At 36.1% G+C, this 23,821-nt stretch overlaps 1 protein-coding gene across 6 annotated transcripts in view; it reads left to right on the top strand.

Annotated features, from left to right (window-relative positions):
- Positions 1–23,821, top strand: part of Pkia (cAMP-dependent protein kinase inhibitor alpha) — a 65,103-nt gene that overhangs the window by 30,403 nt on the left and 10,879 nt on the right. The window contains exon 1 of one of the 6 annotated variants that reach the window (XM_029475493.2): positions 18,487–18,585. The exons of the other annotated variants lie outside the window; for them this stretch is intronic. Within the exon in view, the coding sequence (XP_029331353.2) occupies positions 18,487–18,585 (99 nt within the window). Of the gene's footprint in view, positions 1–18,486; positions 18,586–23,821 lie in introns of those variants that run through there. 6 annotated transcript variants of the gene reach the window in all.

Here is a 23,821-nt window from a genome sequence, read left to right as displayed (position 1 = left end):
AGTGATGTCCACAGAGCTTCCCTCAGTGTTCCACGTTGTTCCTAAGCCTCTTCCAGCAACTAAGAAGAGAGCGTTCCTGGCCACATAAAAGGCATGAGTTATTTCATTGTATGGGTGGTCAGTCTAAGTTTTACAGACTTACTATCATATTTTAAATATTCTTATATACCTTTAAAGCCAATATTGTATTTCTTTTCTTTTTTGAGTAATACTTGAGAATTTTATTTGAATATTGTATTTCTAAATTCATACATTTTAACTTCTATCTTCCTACCAATGTTGTAGTATTTCCTTGTGTAGAGATAATCATGTGCTTATGATCATTATTTTATCATTATTTTGGCCCTACTTTGAATAATACTTAATGATTATATATGTCAGTGTGCTCTAATGCACATCTTATATATGTGTGTGTATGTATGTATGTTTATGTATAATATATACACATATGCAATACATATATCACACATGTGCATATAGATATAGTTTTCAATACAGCTTCAGGCTTTGCAAAGTAAGTGACAATTCATTTTGCATTAGTTGTCTGGCATTGATACAAAAAATATCACAAACCATTTAGCTTAAATAACATGGTGTTTTTTTCATAGTTCTAGAAACAAGAAAAAATATCTGATAACTTTTTCTGTGGTTCTTTTACGGCTGTTGCTGTTGCTCCCAGTACAGGGGAACACCAGGGCCAAGAAGTGAGATGGGTGGGTAGGGTAGGAGGGGTAGGGTATGGGGGACTTTCAGGATAGCATTTGAAATGTAAATGAAGAAATTACCTAATAAGAAACTGGAAAAAGAAAAAAAAATGGATCAATTCACATTCTTCTACATGATAACTACCAGTTGTGCCAGCACCATTTGTTGAAAATGCTGTCTTTTTTCCCACTGGATGATTTTAGCTCCTTTGTCAATGATCAAGTAACCATAGGTCTGTGGGTTCATTTCTGGGTCTTCACTTCTATTTCATTGATCTACCTGTTTGTCATTGTACCAGTACCATGCGGTTTTTGTCAAAATTGATCTGTAGTACAGCTTGAGGTCAGGCATGGTGATTCCCCCAGAGGTTCTTTTATTGTTGAGAATAGTTTTTGCTATCCTAGGTTTTTTTGTTATTTCATATTAATTTGCAAATTGCCCTTTCGAACTCAGTGAAGAATTGAATTGGAATTTTGATGGGGATTGCATTAAATCTGTAGATTGCTTTCGGCAGGATAGCCATTTTTACTATATTAATTCTGCCCATCCATGTGCATGGGAGATCTTTCCATCTTCTGAGATCTTCTTTGATTTCTTTCTCCAGAGGCTTGAAGTTCTCGTCAACTGAAGATGTTTCACTTCCTTAGTTAGAGTCACACCAAGGTATTTTATATTCTTTGTGACTATTGTGAAGGATGTTGCTTCCCTAACTTCTTTTTCATCCTGTTTATTTTTTGTGTAGAGAAAGGTCATTGATTTGTTTGAGTTAATTTTATATCCAGCTACTTCACTGAAGCTGTTTATCAGATTTAGGAGTTCACTGGTGGAATTTTTAGGGATATATATATATATATATATATATATATATATATATGATTATATCATCTGCAAATAGTGGTATTTTGCCTTCTTCCTTTCCAATTTGTATCCCCTTGATCTCCTTTTGTTGTTGAATTGCTCTGGCTAGGACTTCAAGTACAATGTTGAATAGGTGGGGCAAAAGTCAACAGCCTTGTCTAGTCCCTGAATTTAGTGGGATTGCTTCAAGTTTCTCTCCACTTAGTTTGATGTTGGCTATTGGTTAGCTGTACATTGCTTTTATTATGTTTAGGTATGGGCCTTGAATTTCTGATCTTTCCATAACTTTTATCATGAAGAGGTATTGGATTTTGTCAATGCTTTTTCAGCATCTACCGAGATGATCATGTGACTTTTGTCTTGAGTTTGCTTATATAGTGAATTACGTTGATGAATTTCCATATATTAAACCATCCCTGCATCCCTGGGATGAAGCCTACTTGGTCATGATGGATGATCATTATGATGTGTTCTTGGATTCGGTTTGAGAGGATTTAATTGAGTATTTTTGCATCAATATTCATAAGGGAAATTGTTCTGAAGTTCTCTTTCTTTGTTGGATCTTTGTGTAGTTTAAGTATCAGAGTAATTGTGGGTTGATAGCACGAATTGGGTAGAGTACCTTCTGTTTCTATTTATTGGAATAGTTTGAGGAGAATTGGAATTAGGTTTTCTTTGAAGGTCTGATAGAACTCTGAACTAAACCCATCTGGACCTGGACTTTTTTTTTTTTTTTTGCTTGGGAGACTGTTAATGACTGCTTCTATTTCTTTAGGGGAAATGGGACTGTTAAGATCGTTAGGAAGTTGTCCATTTCACCCAGGTTTTCCAGTTTAGTTGATTATAGCCCTTTGTAGTAGGATCTGATGATGTTTTGGATTTCCTCAGGTTCTGTTGTTATGTCTCCTTTTTAATTTCTGCTTTTGTTAATTAGGATACTGTCCCTGTGCCCTCTAGTTTGTCTGGCTAAGGATTTATCTATCTTGTTGATTTTCTCAAAGATCCAGCTCCTAGTTTGGTTGATTCTTTGAATAGTTCTTTTTGTTTCCACTTGGTTGATTTCAGACCTAAGTTTGATTATTTCCTGCCATCTACTCCTCTTGGGTGAATTTTCTTTCTTTTGTTCTAGAGCTTCTAGATGTGCTGTCAGGCTGCTAGTGTATGCTCTCTCTAGTTTCTTTTTGGAGGCACTCAGAACTATGTGTTTTTCTCTTAGGACTGCTTTCATTGTGTTCCATAAGTTTGGGTATGTTGTGGCTTCATTTTCTTTAACCTCTAAAAAAATATTTAATTTCTTTCTTTATTTCTTCCTTGACCAAGATATCATTGAGTAGTGTGTTGTTCAGATTCCATGTGAATGTTGGCTTTTATTATTTATGCTGTTATTGAATATAAGCATTAGTCTGTGGTGATCTGATAGATTGCATGGGATTATTTCAATATTTTTGTATTTGTTAAGGCCTGTTTTCTGACCGATTATATGGTCAATTTTGGAGGAGGTACAATGAGGTGCTGAAAAGAAGGTTTATCCTTTTTTTTTTTTTTTAAGATAAAATGTTCTGTAGACATCTGTTAAATCCATTTGTTTCATAACTTCTGCTAGTGTCCATGTGTCTCTGTTTAGTTTCTGTTTCCAGGATGTGTCCATTGGTGAGAGTGGGGTGTTGAAGTCTCCCACTATTATTGTGTAAGGTGCAATGTGTGCTTTGAGCTTTATTATAGTTATTTTTATAAATGTGGATGCCCTTGCATTTGGAGCATAGATATTCAGAATTGAGAGTTCATCTTGGAAGATTTTACCTTTGATGAATATGAAGTCCTCCTCCTTGTCTTTTTTGATAAGTTTGGGTGGGTTGGAAGTAAATTTTATTCAATATTAGAATGGCTACTCCAGCTTGTTTCTTCGGACCTTTTGCTTGGAAAATTGTTTTCCAGCCTTTTACTCTGAGGTAGTGTCTCTCTTTGTTCCTGAGGTGGGTTTCCTGTAAGCAGCAAAACGTTGGGTCCTGTTTGTGTAGCCAGTCTGTTAGTCTATATCTTTCTATTGGGGAATTGGGTCCATTGATGTTAAGAGAAATTAAAGAAAAATAATTGTTGCTTCATGTCACTTTTGTTGTTAAAGTTGGGATTCTGTTCTTGCTGCTGTCTTCTTTTTGGTTTCTTGAAGGATTACTTTCCTGCTTTTTCTAGAGTGTAGTTTCCATCTTTGTGTTAGTGTTTTCCCTTTATTATCCTTTGAAGGTCTGGATTCGTGGAAAGATATTGTGTGAATTTTGTTTTGTCATGAAATACTTTGTTTATTCCATCTATGGTAATTGAGACTTTTGCTGGGTATAGTCACCTGGGCTGTCATTTGTGTTCTCTTAGTGTCTGTATAACATCTGTCCAGGATCTTCTGGCTTTCATAGTCTCTGGTGAGAAGTCTGGAGTAATTTTAATAAGCCTGCCTTTATATGTTACTTGACCTTTTTCCCTTACTGATTTTGCTATTCTGTCTTTATTTAGTGCATTTGTTGTTCTGATTATTATGTGTAGGGAGGAATTTCTTTTCTGGTCCAGTCTATTTGGAGTTCTGTAGGCTTCTCATGGGCATCTCTTTCTTTAGGTTTGGGAAGTTTTCTTGTATAATTTTGTTGAAGATATTTCCTGGCCCTTTAAGTTGAAAAATCTTCATTCTCATCTACTCCTATTATCCATAGGTTTGGTCTTCTCATTGTGCCCTGGATTTCCTGTATGTTTTGAGTTAGGACCTTTTTGCATTTTGCATTTTCTTTGATTGTTGTGTCCATGTTTTCTATGGAATCTTCTGCACCTGAGATTCTCTCTTCCATCTCTTGCATTCTGTTGCTGATACTCACATCTATGTTTCCTGTTTTCTTTCCTAGGGTTTCTATCTCCAGAGTTGTCTCTTTTTGGGATTATTTTTATTGTTTCTACTTCCCTTTTTAGATCTTGGATGGTTTTGTTCAATTCCATCACCTGTTTGGTTCTGTTTTACTATAATTTTTTAAGGGATTTTTTGTTTCCTCTTTAATGTCTTCTACCTGTTTAGCAGTGTTCTCCCATATTTCTTTAAGTGAGTTATTAATGCCCTTCTTAAAATCTTCTATCACAATCATGAGATATGATTTTAAATCTGAGTCTTGCTTTTCGGGTGTGTTGGGGTATCCAGGACTCACTGTGGTGGGTGTACTGGGTTCTGATGATGCCCAGTGTTCTTGGTTTCTGTTAGTAAGATTCTCATGTTTGCCTTTTGCCATCCGGTAATCTGTGGTGTTAATGTTCTAGCAGTCTCTGGTTGTTGCTTATTCCTCCTGTGATTCTGTTAGCCTCTGTCAGCACTCCTGGAAGTCCAACTCTCACCTGAGTCCCAGTGGTCAGAGCATTCTCTGCAGGCAAGAGCTCCTCTTACAGGGCAGGTGTCCAGAAGTCTGGAGCTTTGTTTCACCTCCTGAGTCTTGGTGTCAGAGCCCTCCCTGTAAGCCAAATCTCCTCTGGCAAGGAAGGTGCCCAGGGCTCTGCCTCCTGGGTGAGGATGAAGGCCCAAAGGACCCTGTCCAAGAAGCTCTGTTGCTTCTGTCAACCACATGCTCTCTTGTGTCACGAGGTGCTGGGTATGCTAGGGGTCCTGTGGCATGGAGAGTCATGGAGAGTATTCTGGAGCCCTTGGCTGCCTCCACTGGGTTCAGCTGGAAGATGGCGGGGCTGGCCCCAACCAGAACAGATCCAGGCCTCTGATCATGTGAGGTTCCTTTGTCCCTGATCCTGCTGACACAAGACTCTCCAGGATTCTTTGGAGCTAATGTTGTGCTCCACTCACCCTTGACCCAGAGGTGATCCCGAGGTTCTGAGGCATGGAGAATACTCTGGAGCCCTTGGCTCCATCCAGTATTTTTCAAGAGTTTATTTTAATTATGTTTGGGCATGTCCAAGTGGGTAGACCTTAGCAGCTGACAAAAAGGGACAGGAAAGAAAAAGAAGAGAGACAGCTACAACTCTGAGGTTGGAGTTGAGAAATTTCATAAGATCATCGATTGAGACCTCCAAGCAGCCACATTGTGGACAAGAACCACATTGTAGATAATAAGATCTTGGAAGAAAGAGTGAGAAAGCCCAGAGTGCATGTCTATGCATGTCAGACCAGGATCTGAAAGAAAAAGAGATGGAAAAGAAAAAAGAAAGAAAAAGTATGCTTTTGTGAATAACAGAAGAAAGTGCTCAGGTCTAAAGTGCTATGTGATTGTAGCTCCTGAGTCCTCTGTAATTTAGTAATGTAGATTGAGAACTCATCACTCCAGGCTAGGGAAATAACTGATCCTATTCTTTTGACCACAAGGAATTATCTTTGACTAATGGACTTCAACAAGGCCCAGATATTATAAATGCTTCATATAGAAATCTAAACCTGAAGGAGCTGCTTCTTTTCTGGTGGGATCAGGAAAACAGGTGATGACGATCCATCCACAGATGTATACAAGTCTTCCAATTCCAGCAACATCACCTTCTCAAAAGTCAGACCATAATGCCATTAAGGAACCAGATGGGGAACTAAACCCACAAATACTTCTGATATCCACCTAGGACAGGTCCAAGAATATGTCTGGTTTGTGGCCAAGGACATTGATCAAAATCTTCCATCCTAAATTGCCTGCAAGGTTCTGTTTGCTGACATGAGCAGCAATCTTTGAAGATGTAACCCTGACTGTTGTTAGGGAATTTAGGTGAGGCCTGATCTGGCTTCTTCCTGTTGAATGCAGTAATTGCCTTAGATGGCTGTTACATCTCTCTAGTAAGCCTATCTAAAAGAACTCAAAAGTGCATAGATATGCAGGTGCATTTGTGTAACAAACAAGTGTAGATAGGAAAGGTACAACTGAAGGAACACACATTGATGGAATTAGATTGCCATGGCGCTGTCTGACTATGGATTGATTGTAAACAAAGACAGGAAGTTAAAAGAACAGGTAAGTTCATACAATACAATGCTGAATGGATTACAATTAATGTTATAATAGCTACAAACCATTTCCACCATAAAATGCAAAAGTCCTATTCCAAAGACAGTTGGAAGGATAGTGTTTGGCCTGGTCTCCATCTAATTTTGAAATACAATCAAAGGAAATATTAGAAGTATCAAGAATATTTACACAACATTTTATTGACTGTTAGGAAGGGTATGAGAATTTGGCCAGTTGAAGGTCTGTCCACAAGGACCAGTTGGGCACAGAATAAGCCTCTGAATCCTTTACACTTTTATTTCGTTATCTGTTTCCTTGATTGTGTCATCTGGTGAGATAACTCAGTGTCATCATTTCATTCCCATGTGGGGAGTTTTTTGTTTGTTTGTTTGTTTGTTTTTTGTCTTTTTGTTTTTTAAATCGCTTTATTAATTTCAAATTATAAAAAAGTTTTTTTTCTAAAATGGGTTAAATTGCTATGCTAATAGGAATATCTGAGTTAAATCCAATCCAACACAATTTTACAAACATCAAAAGTTTACTGAAAAAATACCCCATCAGATATGAGCTTGTAAGACAGTAGCCATTTTATGAGCCCATAGAAAAATTTTAGATTTTAAGGTATGAGGCAAAAGTCATAATGATTGTCAGTTTCCAGTGTTCGGAAATGCCTATAAGGCCTCGCCTGCTGCTCCTTAGTCTTTCTCTTGACTTCTGTCCCCTGTACTACAAATCTCCTCGTGGGGAATTTATCTGTAGAAGGAGCACCAAGGCAGCACTTAGTCCAGGTTCTGTCATTTCAGGGACTGCCACTATTGTATCTCTCTCTTTAACCTTTGTTTTCATTGGAACAGGATCCCAGATCTCAAACCCTTTCCTCCCATTACAGACTGTCGCTAGAAAGAACACTATTCCTCAAGCTAGAGGTAAACTTCTCTAAAGTGCATTTCTGGAACACAGTTCTCTATCTACACTCACTGTTCATAAGTTTTATTTTACTATGATTTCATTACATTAAAGTGAAGATGCTTATGGATAGTGAATTCATCCTTCCAGATTTTGCTGCTCACCACATCTCAGACTCATAAATATTTTTGACTGTGTCTCTGCTCTGCACATCACTTACATCAAGGTTAACAGACATATTATGCATTTTACTTTTTCATCCTTCTTTTTTAGTGCAGTGGTGCTCAATCCGTGGGTCATGACTCCTTTTGGGGTCAAACAACCCTTTCACAGGGTCACCTAAGACCACTGGAAAGGACAGATATTTACATTATGATTTATAACAGCAGCAAAATTACAGTTAGGGAGTAACAATGAAAATAATTTTGGAGTTGGTGAGTGACCACACCATGAGGAACTGTATAAAAGGTCTGCATTCGGAAGGCTGAGAAAACCTGATGAGTGTTTTGAAATAGAGTCCTACTTACTTAGATAAGTTGGCCTTTAATTTACAAAACTCCTGCCTCAGCCTCCAGGGTTTCTGGGAATAAAAGCACATACCACCACATCTGCTGACTGTACTCTCTCGTGTTTCCCCTTCCTGCCACTAATCTGATTACTGAAACCAAAACCTTTGGATTTGTCCCTAACATGTCACTAATTCAAAGTTCCTACATGTGGTTTATCAACTTGGAAAGACTCTAAAATCGCCATCTAGCCGGAACCCATCTTACTCTCACTAGTTTTATTGAAGCACAGACCATCATTGCTCACCTAGAGCGATAGGCAGTATCTTCCATGATTGCCTACCTTCCTCTCTTGCTCCCATACTTATCTTGTGCTCTGTTACGAATGGAAGATCCACAATAATCTGTAGAAATATGGAAACTGGTGACATCATTGTTCAAAATCTGCCTCTCTTTAGAGTTAAAATACAATTTTACACTTTTTTATGATGTGAATGGCCTCATTCAGTATTTCTCTAACCTCAGTCTCCAAATTTATTTCATACTGCTTCCTGCTTCCTCAAACTCTGGAAGTTTTTTTTTTTTTTTCAACATTATGACCTTTGCACTTCCTTTGGCTGAAAACTAGAAAATCTGTAAGACTCCAACAAATCATATTTCAGAAAGCATTTGCATTTTATTTTGTGAAGACATTTGGGATAAGAAATTTTGAGAAACTAAAGATATATTTATACATTATTCACACTTCTAGAAATCCATCGCTTGGTTAGATTAGAAGTGTGAACTTATATCTCAAACAAGAGATACAAATGGTTAAGCCATATATTTTAAACAGAACTATATGGGCTTACAGACATGGGCAACATGGGCACTGTATAATGTATATGACTGATACAGTTGGCCAGTGGCCTTCATTGAAGATCAAAAAATGATTTAAAGCAAAAGGGAAGAGCATAAAATATGAATGGGCACAGATACCATCTCAAGCACTTGTGGCTAGTAATTATGTAAGTCAAATCAGAAAGTATATCCCAGTCAAGTAGCACTATGTATTTTTTAAGCTATTGAGTATTAAATATTTAGTTAACTAGGGCAGATGGTAAGGGCATTTGAGAGAGATAAAAGCATAACATATGAAAGTCACCACAGTGGGCAACACTTGATAGGTACTCATAGTCTTTGGCAAGATGAAGAGAAGTTTGTATTTAAGTTAGAGTTTAAGTTAAGTTAAAATTTGCTTACATAATTATTGATTCAAGAATTAAGGATATTGAGGACTGTGGCAATCAGTGTTTCTCTCTACCTGAGGAGTAAAGTGTGAAAAGAAAAAAATAACCTACATTGAACTGCATGGTGTTGTACATCAATGAATATTAAAGTGAATTTTATTTTCAATGTAAATTGAGGAGAAATAAACACAAAATATGTGGGAATAACCATATGTGATATGTATATGAATATGAATATATACACACAAACACACCCATAATCTCAAAAGATCTGTTAGTAAGAGAGTCTGGAAGCTTCTTCCCAGCAGCAGTGACCACACATAATATCCCAGTCCTAGTCTCTAAAACACCTTTTCATTTGCAAGAATCAGGGATCTTTAAGGAAATGGGTGAATCAGAAACAGATAAAAGAAAGTGTAAAATGATTCTAGAATATACTCTTGTTCCAAGAGAGATAGAAGATCTCAGTGATTGGTAAATATCAAACCACATTGGCAACACTGAAGTATTTATATGAAAGATAAATTATGTACAATTATGTATACAATTGTATTCAAGATAAGTTATAATCAAGGCAGGTCTCAAAATAAGTGATGCCAAACTTAATTCACCTTTCATGAAAGTTTAAGTCTATACTGAGCTAAGTAATGTAGTTAGTTATTCTTATATTTATATAAAAGAACGAAATTGATGAAAAACAAATAACTTTATAGTGATAAAGGCAAGTAGAATTATTAGTGACATTAAACTTAATGTCGAAATACAATAAAATACAATAAAAGATTTGCCAGGATTGTGTGCTCAGATGTCTTAGTTACAATGTAGTTTCACAGTATGACATTTTCTGAATCCACTCATTGACAAATTCTAACTGAATTCTACAATTAAAACTGAACTGTGATGCTGAAAGTGTTCAAGGTCAGGCTACTGTCTAGAATCCCTCTCCACAAATAAAAGGTTTCCAGATTAAGAGAGTTTGCAGGAAAGTATTAATTCCTGCATCTGCATCCTGAGGTGAACTTTTTGATGTGAAGGGTGTGATTGGATTAAGTGACAATCCTTGAAAGACGCTGTGGGTTGCATCATGGCACTGTGTCATGAGTCCCATGAGCGTTCTGTGTGCCATGGTTTTATTTTGTTCTATATTCACAGAAAGTACTGAAGTATTTATGATAGATGGGGCCTGCTGTTGGTAACTTCCTCTCACTGTTTGAAAAACATGCCACTTTTTACTTTCATTCAACTTTTTTTTTAATTCATTTGATATTAAAAAAAATTGCCAGCAACAATAAATCCCTAATTTCATCCAAACACTCCTCTGGACATTAGGATAGTTGGACTATTGATAGTGACTTCTAGGTCTGGTGTGGGCCAGCTCATCGCTTGTTAACATCTTATAATTCTGGCATTATTTCATAAAGCTTTATGCTTTTTTCCTAATGGTATTCTCATTTTGCTCTGCCTTTACTTGCAAATCATCTATGGAATGGTGAAGTTATCTCTATTACAATAAATCCAAGAAGATTCATAAGAATAAAGTAAATACTTGTAGAATTGGTAAAGATTTATTGACCTTCAAATTGGAGTTTGTTGAGCTAAAATTGAGAAGGGAAACAAATTATGAGGAATCCACACTCAGAAAAACTCAAGTTGAACATGTCTGTCAAGTGATAAAACTGTATTTCCAAACAGAATTGGGAGTTTTGGAATTGTGTATAGCATCCGGCCATGAAACCACTGAGAAACCAGCAGGTATTTAATGTGTGTGTGTGGTGGGGATTAGTGGGGATCTGTATGCATATATACAATAAGAAATCAGCAAGATTTTAATGTGTGGCATGCATGCATACACACAACACACACACACACATAGTACACTACACATATCTCCAGCATACCATATATTCTTAAATCAAGACTTGAAATAGATAACAAACAACTTTTCCAATTTCCTGAAGCCTGGACAGTTATTAGTTAAAACAAATCTGTTGTCCTACATGGTTATAAATAGCAGTAAGACATAAGAATACCCAGCATGCCAAATGGGCCTTCTAAATATAAGTTACCCTTCCTCCAAAGGCTTTGAGAAGAATGCATTATTTTGTGAAAGCATGGTCTTTATAAAGAGCACATGGAGGCAAAGGTCAGAGATTGTTAGACCAAGAAAATACTTGAAATATTTCCTTAGTCTGGGAACCCATGTTTTGGAGGCATAAAAGCTGAAGCCAGACTACTTAATTATTTTACCCAGTATCATATGATACACAAGCAATAATAACACTTAAGCCTGTGACCTGTCATCCACTGAACATGACATAAACTAAATAGCAAGAACTACTCATTGCCACTGTACTCAGGGACAAGGTAGGTCCCATCCTCAATGACTTGCCCTTCTTGCCACTTTTGGAGGGATGATGTAATCTGCCAACCTTAGCTATCACCATTTTTTTTAAACTGTTCTTTCTTGTAAAATTCACTCCAGAAATACTATCTCCATCTTTAAAATATATAAAACTTTTCCTTTCTGTAAATAATTCAACCTGGTGTTTGATGGCTGAGCTGCTATACAGTACAAAGTACAGAAACTCATACTGTGCTGAGAGTAAAAGGCAGTAAGCTGCACAGCAGAGGAAACAGGCAGAGGGAGAGAAGGAAACAGAAATTTAATGTGGCTTCAAAAATGAATATCTAATCATACATTAATCAGTACAGTACAAAACATTTCAACTTCCATTGCAAAGAAATATCTGTTATTGGCATTAACATGGAAGTAGAGGATAAAATGTCCCAGAATTTGCATGTATGTCTATCCTAAAAGTTTCTTCAAAGATCCCTTGAAAATAAGATGCTCAATATACACAATAAAGCTAAGTTTGTCACGCAGTCTTATAATGCAGCTATAAGAGATGCTTGGGCACTTCCAGATAGCTCAGTAGATAAAAGGCTTGCTCCCAAACTAGGCAGTCTGAGTTCAATCCCTGGAACCTAAATTCCTGAAAGTTGCCATCTGACCACCATATAATCATGGTGATAATAGGCATGTTCTTGTTCTTTCTACACTTCTCAAGTAAATCAATAAGGAATGATGATAGATAGATGATAGATAGATAGATAGATAGATAGATAGATAGATAGATAGATAGATAGATAGATAGAAAGATAGAAAGATAGAAAGATAGAAAGATAGAAAGATAGGAGAGACAGAGGCAGAAGAATTATAAATTCAAGGGCTGCAGTCTACCAAAAGTATTCAAGTCCATTCTAGACAATTCACTGAATTCCTGACTCAAAATAAATACTAAAAAGAAGTCCTATGGATATAGATCAGTAATAGACTTCAGACCTCACATGTACAAATCCTTATGTTCAATCACCAGTACTGCAAACAGTATGTAGATATATAGTCAAGTGGTTGGGACAGTCTGTGAAACATCATTGTCCAGTCCATTTTCAGTTAAATAAAGTTCATGTTTAATTTGTTAATCGTTTCTCTTCTCAATATAAATATTCTTATATTAGTAATTTGATAATTTTAATCTTACCTTTTAAGTACTTTGTTTAGTGAAATCTCTCATGTAAAAGTATCTTTTGGACTGGGCACATACCTGCAATCCCAGCCCTTGGGAGGTAAAGGCAGGAACAAGATGAGTTCAGTATCACCTTCTGCTATGTTGTAGTCACAGAACAGCTGAGCTAGACTACAGCTAATCCTGTAGAAAGAAGGAAGGGAGGGGGGAAGAGAGACAGAAAGGTTAGACAGAGAGAGCAACAGTGATTCTTTTGATTTACATACCAGAATGTTATATAGTAGATACATTCTCAAGGGCCACATTAATGCTTTCTTTATTTATTTGTAATATCCTGTTAATTTTAAGTTGTTTAGATAATTCTACTATTCTTCAGCAAATCCTCTTCTCTTTCTTTCACACTTAGAAAAGGAACTAGAGTTCAGACAGGCTAGTATATAGAAAAAGAAGGACTATTTATATTATGTTCATTTGTCATTAATAAAAGTATTATAGAAACATAGTAATATTCAAATATACAGTGAAGTGGAGCAATTCATCAAAGTCTTGAGGGGTGATCATCACACTGTATGCAAAGCAGCATCTGCAAAGCACATAATTGGCAGGGATTACACACACATTTAAAATATGCTAAACACAGTCATAGAAAGTGTTAGTTTTGGCTGAAAAAAAAGGCACATTAAGATGTATAAGCACAATTTTAACTGGAATATTCAGATATCACAAAAAGTGCTTGCTTGCAGCAGGAAAGCTCATATTGATGTGTAAACTGTATGTGGTTTTAGTTAATGCATTTCCACTCATTCAGAAAAGAAAAATGTAGCATTGTGATGTCATGGCATGCCATTCTTAGACTTAAAGCTGCTGTTCCTTTCCCATTTACCAAATATTGCCATCTGCTTATTTATCCTAGCTAAAACTCCAGACACAGTACAAGTTTCTCAATCGAGAGCCAGCAATTTCAAACATCCCACTATGGCAGATACTAATCATGTCCTCTGCAGCAGACGCTGCTTCTCAGTGTACCCTGCTCTTTAAATCTCGGAGCCTGGCAGTTTGACCTAGGGTCGACTGATAGAGACAGGTCTAGTTCCTGAGAGCAGGCATCTGTTGAAGCATTTTTCTCAAGAACAGACAAAAATTCTTTAACAGAAGCAGCAGCAACATTTGGAAGACAAAGTATATATTTAGTTAGTTATGATAATTCAAAACATAAATGTCATAAGCATCATATTTGCATGAACTATCATAATGAGTTCCTCTCTGTCTTCAGTTCTCTTTCAGTTAAATTCTCTACAAATTAATCTTTATTGCTTGACTCTAATCATCCTTCATTTTTTCTTTTTCTTTTCTTGTATCTTTTTCAAACCTTTCTTAGTCACAGACAAATTGACTTTTGGACATTCCAAACAACATGTTATAAGCATGTACCAAATACAGCAAATATCATTTATAAGTAATTGTGCTGGCTAGTTCCATGCCAACTTGAAACAAGCTAGTCACTGGGTAGGGAGAAGTTGAGACTGAGAAATGCCTCCAAAACATTGGGCTATAGGCAATCCTGTAGGGCATTTTCTTTGCTGGCTTATAGAGGCTAGTTCAGCCTATTTTATATAAGGCCACCCTGGGCTGATTCTAAAAGAAAGCAGGCTGAACATATCATGTGGAACAAGCCAGTAAGCACTACCCCTTACGGCCTCTGCACCAACTCCTACTTCCTGTTCCTGCTGTGTTTGAGCTCCCGTCTTGACTTTCTTCAATGATGGACTAAAATGTGGAAGTGTAAGCCAAATAAACCATTTCATCACCTACTTGCTTTTTGGTCATAGTGTTTCATCACTGCAATAGTAACTCTAACCAAGACTAACCAACTCTGCACGAGAACCAACAGAAACCCCGTTAGATGAACCACATTAATAGTAGTGTGGAAATTATTAAACATGTTCTCACTTTTGCATGTTTTGTTTATATTTTGGAACCATTTTTGAGGTATTATTTAATTTTCTCATAGATCTCTGTCAAAATTACAGTTACTGTTAATTATGTTTTTAATCACTTAAAGCTAAACCACCTTCCTGACAACAAATCTTGATTATAAAGCACACCCAAAATGCTTAGACCATACATATTTAGACCAGAAATGTAGGGTTTGGAGTAAGAACGTTTTATGGACCGAACATAGAAATCAAAGAGGACATATGATATGATTGAAAAGTCACATTCTGTGATGATTTACATAGATGATCAGTTTGTGAAATACTGTCTCAATATAGTATGGAAATAGCTACATATGTATAAAGAAATATTGAAGACAAGCTCTAAGTATAAAATGAAATAAACTTAGCTTAACATGCCCTAAAGTAAAATAGTATTAAAAATATCCCTACTAATTATGTAACATAATAACATTAACCTGTTACTTCATCATATAAATACTACATTGATAAAGTCATTAAGACATTTAAATTATCCGTGTACACTCTCTGGTGAATGTAGTGTATCTTTTCAACTTTTAAATATCCCCAAAGCATCAAGTTCATAAACTTCATAGCTAATTTATTATTTTATGCCTATCATTACACATTGGACCCATCCAATAAATTTGATCTTATTTTACTCCTCTTGTGATTTTGAAAATGGAAAAGTAAATAATAAATTAATTTTTTAAATGTTTCATAACCTACCTTTCTATTTTTAAAACAATATTTTATCATTGTCTTATTTATTGTATGAGTTCATATACACATGAATGTCAGAGGATGGCTTGTAAAATAGTTTCTCTCCCTCCACCACATGGAACTCAGGAATGCACCTCAGGTAAGAGAGCTGGCTTGCTGACAACTGCCCTGAAACAGTGAACCATCTTTCTGGCCCCTGATTTTTGAAAGCTAAATGTTTATCAGAAATACATACAGGGAAACACTTTAGTTTAATGGGAAAGTATCCATTTTAAAAGTATCTGTACTCCTTAAAATAATACAGAGCTGGTGAAGAAAATAAGACAATCATTTAGAAAGATTTACATAAGGAAGATCATTGCTAATCTTGGACTCTAAAAGCTGTTATGTTTTTGAAGTGGGTAAACCTAGGCTTCCATTCTTATGTCAGTGTTTCTACTGACTGTGGAAGATATTAGTGAGTCAGTTAACCCCTCTGCTTCTGTTTCTTCATTTGAAGTGCACTACCTATGGATAGTATTTCTACTGCTAATTAACCATCTCAGCAGTAATATTACAGGGATTAATCGTGATACATATATATATATATATATATATATATATATATATATATATATGAAATATTGAAAAAATGATATAGAAATCTCTAACATGAGTACAAAATATATCACTGGAAGTAGTCAATGCTATTTTACAAAAGACATTGAAAACAAGCAATTTGTGAGATGACTTCTATCCCATGGGTGGAGCTGAGACAAGAACTGTCCATCTTGCTGAAAGATTTTTCCATCAATAATACGTTCCTGCTATTGTCATTTCTCCCTTTACCTAACTGAGGTGTGTTCATATGTGTTGAGTCTGTAAGCCATGTATATTCATTTTCTTTTTTTTTAATTTTAAATATTTTTTATTACATATTTTCCTCAATTACATTTCCAGTGCTATCCCAAAAGTCCCCCATACCGCCCCCCACTTCCCTACCCACCCATTCCCATTCTTTTGGCCCTGGCATTCCCCTATATTGGGGCATATATAGTTTGCAAATCCAATGGGCCTCTCTTTCCAGTGATGGCCGACTAGGCCATCTTTCGATACATATGCAGCTAGAGACAAGAGCTCCGGGGTACTGGTTAGTTCATCATGTTGTTCCAACTATAGGGTTGCAGATCCCTTTAGCTCCTTGGGTACTTTCTCTAGCTTCTCCATTGGGAGCCCTGTGATACATCCAATGGCTGACTGTGAGCATCCACTCCTGTGTTTGCTAGGCCCCTGCATAGTCTCACAAGAGACAGCTATATTTGGGTCCTTTCAGCAAAATCTTGCTAGTGTATGCGATGGTGTCAGCGTTTGGAAGCTGATTATGGGATGGATCCCTGGATACGGCAGTCTCTAGATGGTCCATCCTTTCATCACAGCTCGAAACTTTGTCTCTGTAACTCCTTCCATGGGTGTTTTGTTCCCACTTCTAAGAAGGGGCATATTGTCCACATTTTGGTCTTCATTCTTCTTGAGTTTCATGCGTTTAGGAAATTGTATCTTATATCTTGGGTATCCTAAGTTTTGGGCTAATATCCACTTATTTTCAACATTAGTTCAAAATATTCGATAAAAATAAAAATCTAAAAATAAAAAGAACTTAATTCAGACTGCTATGAATTGACCAGAGCTTCCTGTTGCTGAGGCTATTGTTGAAATCTTGTTGTAAGTGGGAGCACACTAAAGAAAGTATTCATGGTAACTGTTCATGTGTTGCTAGAGAAAAGGGAATTTAAGAAATTAATGTAAGAGGACCTGATATTCCCCCTCTAAGGTATCTATCAAGATTTCCTGTAAAAATGAGATAAGATCTAAATATGGTTTAAGAAACAAAAGAAAAACTACAGAGTTAGTTTTAACTCTGTAGTTACTCTTCTTAGTAAAATCCTGTGCACCTGCTCAGTCACATTGTAGACTGAAGGATCACCATTCCTAATAATCTGTATATAAAACAAACTCCGGTTGTTTGTGCCTGGGTGTTTTGGGAAGGTTTTCTTTAAAGTGAATAATGGGATTTGTGACTGCAATATCCAAGCTTCCAAATGAAAAAGATACATTTTGGAAAATGCCATATCTGGCTCAAAAAAAATTCATTAGGTTTTATACTAGAAAATATAACTATTTGAAAAATTTACCTGACTCAATGCCCAGTGAACAAATATATGCCAAAATAGTGATGCTCAGTATTGTGTGTGTGCATGTATACGTGTGCTTGCAAGAACAAAAGAGCCACTCATGACACAAGACAGATGTTAGAGACATTAGCAAACAGGGGTGGAAAGCATTTTCTTATGCTTTTACAGTCCACATTGTAAAAACGAAAAGAAAAGAAAAGAAAAGAAAAGAAAAAAAAAACAACTTTACAAATACCTGAAAAGGCTATTAAAGTTCTCTTCATTTTTGTAAACCTAAAAGAAAAATCTTTATGAGGACAGGTTTTCCTCATATAGCGCAAGGGAAGCAACATATTGCAATAGATCTAGTGCAGATGCAGATTTGAGAAGCCAGATGTCCCTTATTAAGCCAGACATTTATAAAAACCAGAGTTACGAATGTAAAACTATACAAAATTTCTGTCATCATTTTCTTTTTCTTTTAAAAACATATTTCCTTTCCAAAACAAATGTTTATGTAAATATATATTAGGTTTATTGGTATATTTCAGAGAATTAATAAATACTTATATTTGGCCAGTTCTTTCATTTTTTTCACGTGGTAAATGTTAGCAGATTTGTTCCACATAATTGAAAGCTCATTGGAGATCTTGACCACTGTTCTTAATGCAGGGAAATCTTAGACAGAAAACACCAGGGTGTGTTGAGTACTGAACACACTGGGAATTGCACAGGATTTCATTATTTTAACACTTGAGAATTTTTGTCACTGAATTTGAGAGTGGAACAAGGTAATTTTTTTCTGTTTCTGACATTTAGACTTCATTTTTAAAATTGGATTGTTCACTCTAGAATCCTCTGTGCGTTGGAGGCAGTCTCTCCATCCTCCCTTCCAAGTGTGCGACTCCCATTTCATGTGTCCCATTTACAGAAGTAAAATTAGCATGTTCTTCAGTCACCATTTGGCTCATGACTCAATGTCACTATAAAAACCATCTTAGCAGCTTCATAGGCTCAGCTTCTTCTAGGATACACCGATGTGGAAAGCTTCGATTTAAGATAGGAGGCGTAAGTACATGCGGTTATGAGGTTCCCGAAACTTAACTAAATCTGTAATTTCTGCTAGAGGAAAGTCTGATTTATGTCTGTGAATAGTTGCACTGTGATATTAGAAGAACTAAAAGACATTAAGTATGAAAGTCCCCAAACAACTCATGTTGTCAGAAAGTCCCCTTCCATTTAATGTTTCCTGAGGACAGCCCTGCTCACTTCCTTCACAGTGAGAGGGAGGGGCTTGCTCCAGGGGACAGAGCATGCTTAGTACTTTTTCATAAGTGTTGACCTAATTACATTAAATATTATTTTTGAAATTTAAATTTTAAAATGTAATCTATTATGTGGTAGCTCAATATTTAAAATAAAATATCTTCCCTCCCCCACTCCAGACCTTAATTAATATAACTATATTTGCATAACTGGGTTCAGAAATGTACCATATTCTATGTCTATATGCAATAAATTATCATTAATATCTAGAAAATTCTAAATATAGCAACACAAGTAGGAAACAAAGTCCATTATTACTATATTTTTCAAGGGTTTTCTCTTTATTTTATACAGATAAAATAAATAAATGATAATTGGTCCTCTGCTAAACCTCTGTCAGCTGCTGAAATTTATTTGATGATGCTTTCATTCTTCCTTCCTTCTTTCCTTCCTGTTTCTAGATATGTTAGTTATAAATTTCAGTGACAATTCTACAGAATTTCATAGCAAAAGTTTGTTCTCCATGAGGTGATAATGTATTTTTGTTGTTATTGTTTGTTTGTTTGTTTGTTTTGTAAAAGACATCTCTGGATCTTTGGTAGCTGAAAGAGACCCATGCCTAAATACTTGATTTGGATGAGGGAAGGCATTTTGTATGGGAAAACATGCACTTTGGGGAACCTAAGAATAATAATAAAAATAATAATGGAAAGACATGCATAGAATTCAAAGCAGCTATGTATTTTCTCCATAAATGGAATTACATTTCTTCTGCTTTGCATATGTTTATCTTGTGCTATCTGTATGCTATATTCTTTTATCATAACTTTGTTTATCCAAATAAAGAACTTTTTAAATATTAATTTTCTATTAATAGCTAATAAAATTACTATGGTGAGAACTGTGATGAAATACCTAATGTTTAGTTTACAATTTACTTTAGACGTATAATCTACACATAAATCTAATAAATTGATACAAAAATATTTAACAGGAGAGACTTCTATAGGAATAGTGCTTCTTCATCAGTTCTTATTGTCATAGACTCAATTCAAATCCAATCTGTGTATAACCAGTTGAGGACAATTATGACACGCCCTTAGAATTTTCATATCCCTGTTTGTCCCAGCCCATGCCTATTAGATAAGAGTGAACCAAATGAGAGTTTAAAACTGTCAGTTCTGTTCACAGTGATAGACTTTTCAGCTTCATGTTCAGTTTTTTAAAATTCATATCTTTGTTGGAAATATAGCCAATTCTATGCTTCATTTTGATACTACAGATCTTCTTAAACTCAGCAGCAAGGGTGGGTTAGACAAACCCCACATGTTATGGCAGTCTACAGAGAAAAGGAATAATAGGAAAAAGACAAGGAAATTCTTTTATAAAATAAGACCTGGATTTTAACCCTTGGTCTGCATATGATTTCAGGGTCATTTGAAGTATGAGACATTTTTTTTTTGTATGAGACATTTTTAACTGAAAATGAGATATTGGTTTGTGTCGTATTATTTTCTTTTGCCAGATGATAAATAATAGATAGCAGTTGTTTTCTTTCTTTTAAGTCATGCTTTGAAACACTATTTTAAAAGACACTCACTGAGAATAGAAACTATAAAAGGTGTGTATTTCTCTCACTTCATTTCTCCTTAAGTACTTACAGGTATATTACTGATTCTTTTATTCAGTTCTAAACCTTCAGGTTAATGTAGAAAGTAAACATAATGTTGCTAATCGTGCTCTAGCTAAAGACAATATTCTTGTTACTAGCAGAATTTAATTATAGCAAGGTCAAAACATTATTACTGACTCAGAAACAGCCTCATAAAGATGTAAAAGGAGTGTGTTAGGAATTTATGAACCTATGTTCCAAAAATGTAAGAACCAAAGTGAAGATGGGGTGGAAGGTTGAATCACACAGTCTTCACACTCTGCATAAGTTGAATCATTCAAGTTAGAGTGGGTTCACTTTCATTTGCCATCATCTGGAAGCATGGCCAGTCTGTGGCTGCTGATGAAAGCATCTTTGCCGTATCTATACTTTGATTTAAGACTGACACTATGCAAGTAACTATGTTAGTAATGCATATACAAAACTAATAGCAAACATTTTCTTTTCAAATTAGAGTTTCAGTTAGCAAACAAATGATAGGACTGAATTTTGACATTTTTATGTATATAGCACTTGGTTTTCCTCACATCTGTCACTCCACTACCATCCCCATTCCTCCTACTCCCTCCCTTTCTGCCCCTCTCCAGTGGATTCCTCTTCTGCTTTATCTCATATTCATTCCATAATTGAGAGAGTATATGCAATATTTTTTCATCTTAATAAGTCCTTGACTTGTCATAGCTTGCTATCTGTCTAGAAAGAGAGGTCACCATAATGTTGTCAGTGATTTCTACAGACAAAATTCTGAGTTATAACTTGCAGTTTGAAGATGGGGAAAGTGATAAAAGAGAAGATGAGTTTCGGCTGAATTCTGAAGGCTCAGTCTGTTTCACCAAGCAGATTTATTTGCATTCCTGGTGGGCAACTGATTTAAGCAAATGCACCATCATAGATCTCTGAAAAATACTGTGCTGTATTCTGCAATATACCAGCATGACATGTGTGGTGAAGTAAAATATGAAGAAGCAAAAGCCATTTGCCCTTAAAAGGAATTCTAATTTTTAGAATTTATAGACTGTGTGTGAAGCTTTGGAGGGTTTTCAGAATGGCCTAATATTGTTCTGGAAGCAGCATTTAAAATAGAATGAAAATGTAAGTGATTAAAAGAAACCTATTTATTGAGAAGTAATTAGAAATTGATTTCAAGGGTGAGAGATAAACAAAAATGTGCTAAACATGGTGTATAATGTTATAGCAAGTGGATGATCGTATAGGAGATGGTATAAAAGAAAATCAGTAGCATGTTTCAAAATTAAAAGGGAGGAAGGAAGGAAGGAAGGAAGGAAGGAAGGATAGTGGGAGGGAGGAAGGAAGGATGGAAAGAAAACAATTCACCAGCAAAGAAAGACAACACTGAGAATATAGTTTAGGAGAAGTTTGAGAAAACATTAAGCCAATGTCCTGCATCCTTTTAGGAAAGAAAGATGGAGCCATCAATGAAAACAGACAATATTTGATGTGTAGTCTTGAAAGGACTGGGGGTCTTTCCCATGGATCAGAGCCCAAGGAAGAGTCACCTAGAGGTGAATAAAAGAATTTGTGCAACTCTGCAGACTAATAATAGTCAGACATGTCTAGCTGAGCCAATTGGCACAATTGTGTGACTTTTTCTGGTAACAGCCACCTGGTAATAAGATCAAAGAATGTGTGCTGGGCTGTTTTCTCAGCATGAAGCAAAGGTAGGAAAGTGTTGATCATAATAGCAAGGGGACTTCCTGATGCTTAGATGAAGAGACATGAACTAGTGGGCAGCTGATTTCCATGGTACCACACCTAGTACAAGTACAAAGTGCTGAAGGAAATAAGGACTGGCTCAATGTGAAGGGACTTATTCACCAAGTATGAGATGAAAGGAAAGGTAGAGGTGATGGCCAGAGGGGGGATTTCCAAATACAAGATTTTTGAAATAAAGTAATTTTGAGTAACGGTGATTACCATCTCACTTGAAGCACATTAATTATCACATTATCCAGTGCACTTTACTAATTAATAATTAAGAACAAAATGGTTAAAGCTTTCTCTGCAATTCACTCCATGACTGAATGACAGAGCAACAACCGTACTCCAAATTCTTCATGCTGGTGGAAGAAAATGTGCAGCATAGGCAGCTAATGTAGAGGAAGATTCATTTGACCCGTGGTTTTGTACTTTTCAGTGACCACGTTCTGGTGCTTTGCAGCTGTAGCTAGGCATCATGGTGGTTCCATATGGTGGAAGAGGATATACGCCTCTTGGTAGCCAGAAAGCTAAAAAGAGGAAGAGGAGGACCCTGGGTCCCAAAACCCACTTCAAGGTTATGCTTTAAGGATGTAACTCTCTTCTGTTAGATCTTGCCATGTCCAATAGTAACATGGACTGGGTTTAAATGACTGGGATAGATCGTATACTGGTAATCTGTTATGTGCTGTTTAAACTTACTAAGCCCTCTGGGAATGTGAACAGCTTTCTTATCCCAGACACAGTGTCCTCTAGAATTCCCTAGATCTTTTGCATGGAGCAAGGAAGACAGCAAACAGCTAATGACAAATATGTTGTGTGTATATGTTTTTATAGCTGGCCACTTGGTATTATAAAATCAGAGGGTTCGTCCCTAGGAAAGACTAATTCTCCATCTCCTGGAAGTTATCAGTGGCCTGTAATTCTTCATCTAGAAGTAGAGATAGTGAGAGTTTCGCTTCCCGTGTTGGCGTTTCAGCTGGTGTTGTCATTGTTCAGATTGTGACTAGTCATCCATATTGTTGAGAATACATGAGTGAAGCTTCTCTGTCATATATCAAAGCTATTATCCTACTTCAAGGGGATGCCCGGGTACTTCTGTCATATAGAGAAGATATTATCCTACTTCAGAGGGGATGCCTTGGTACTCTGTCATATATAGAAGACATTATCCTACTGCAGAGGGGATCCCTGGTACTCTGTCATATATAGAAAATATTATCCTACTGCAGAGGGATGCCCTGGAACTCTGTCATATATAGAAGATATTATCCTACTTCAGAGGGGATGCCCTGGTACTCTGGCTCTTCTAAGCTTTGTGTCTCCTCTTCCAATGTGTCCCCTGAGTGTAGATGTGGGTATTGTGCTATAGATCTGTCAGTTGGAGCAGGACACCCCACAGGCAATTCTCTGCATTTAAACAGACATTCTGCAATAGTCTCCATGTTCTGTCAAAGGAAATCTTTGATTATGTGTGAAAATTATATATATTAAGGAATGGTGAATAGACTCAGAGGCTACATTTATATGTAAATATAACAATACATGTATATTATTATATATGTAAATATAATAAATAATAATAATAATAGAAAAATTATGACGTTGAGAATGAACAAGTTGGATATGGAAAGAGTTAGAAGGGAATAG

This window comes from Mus caroli, unplaced genomic scaffold, assembly GCF_978045245.1.
Source record: "Mus caroli unplaced genomic scaffold, Mus_caroli_1 scaffold_3, whole genome shotgun sequence".
In the NCBI taxonomy this organism is placed as follows: Eukaryota; Metazoa; Chordata; class Mammalia; order Rodentia; family Muridae; genus Mus; species Mus caroli.
The sequence above is the reverse complement of the archived record's forward strand: the minus strand, read 5'-3'. Positions and strand labels throughout refer to the sequence as shown.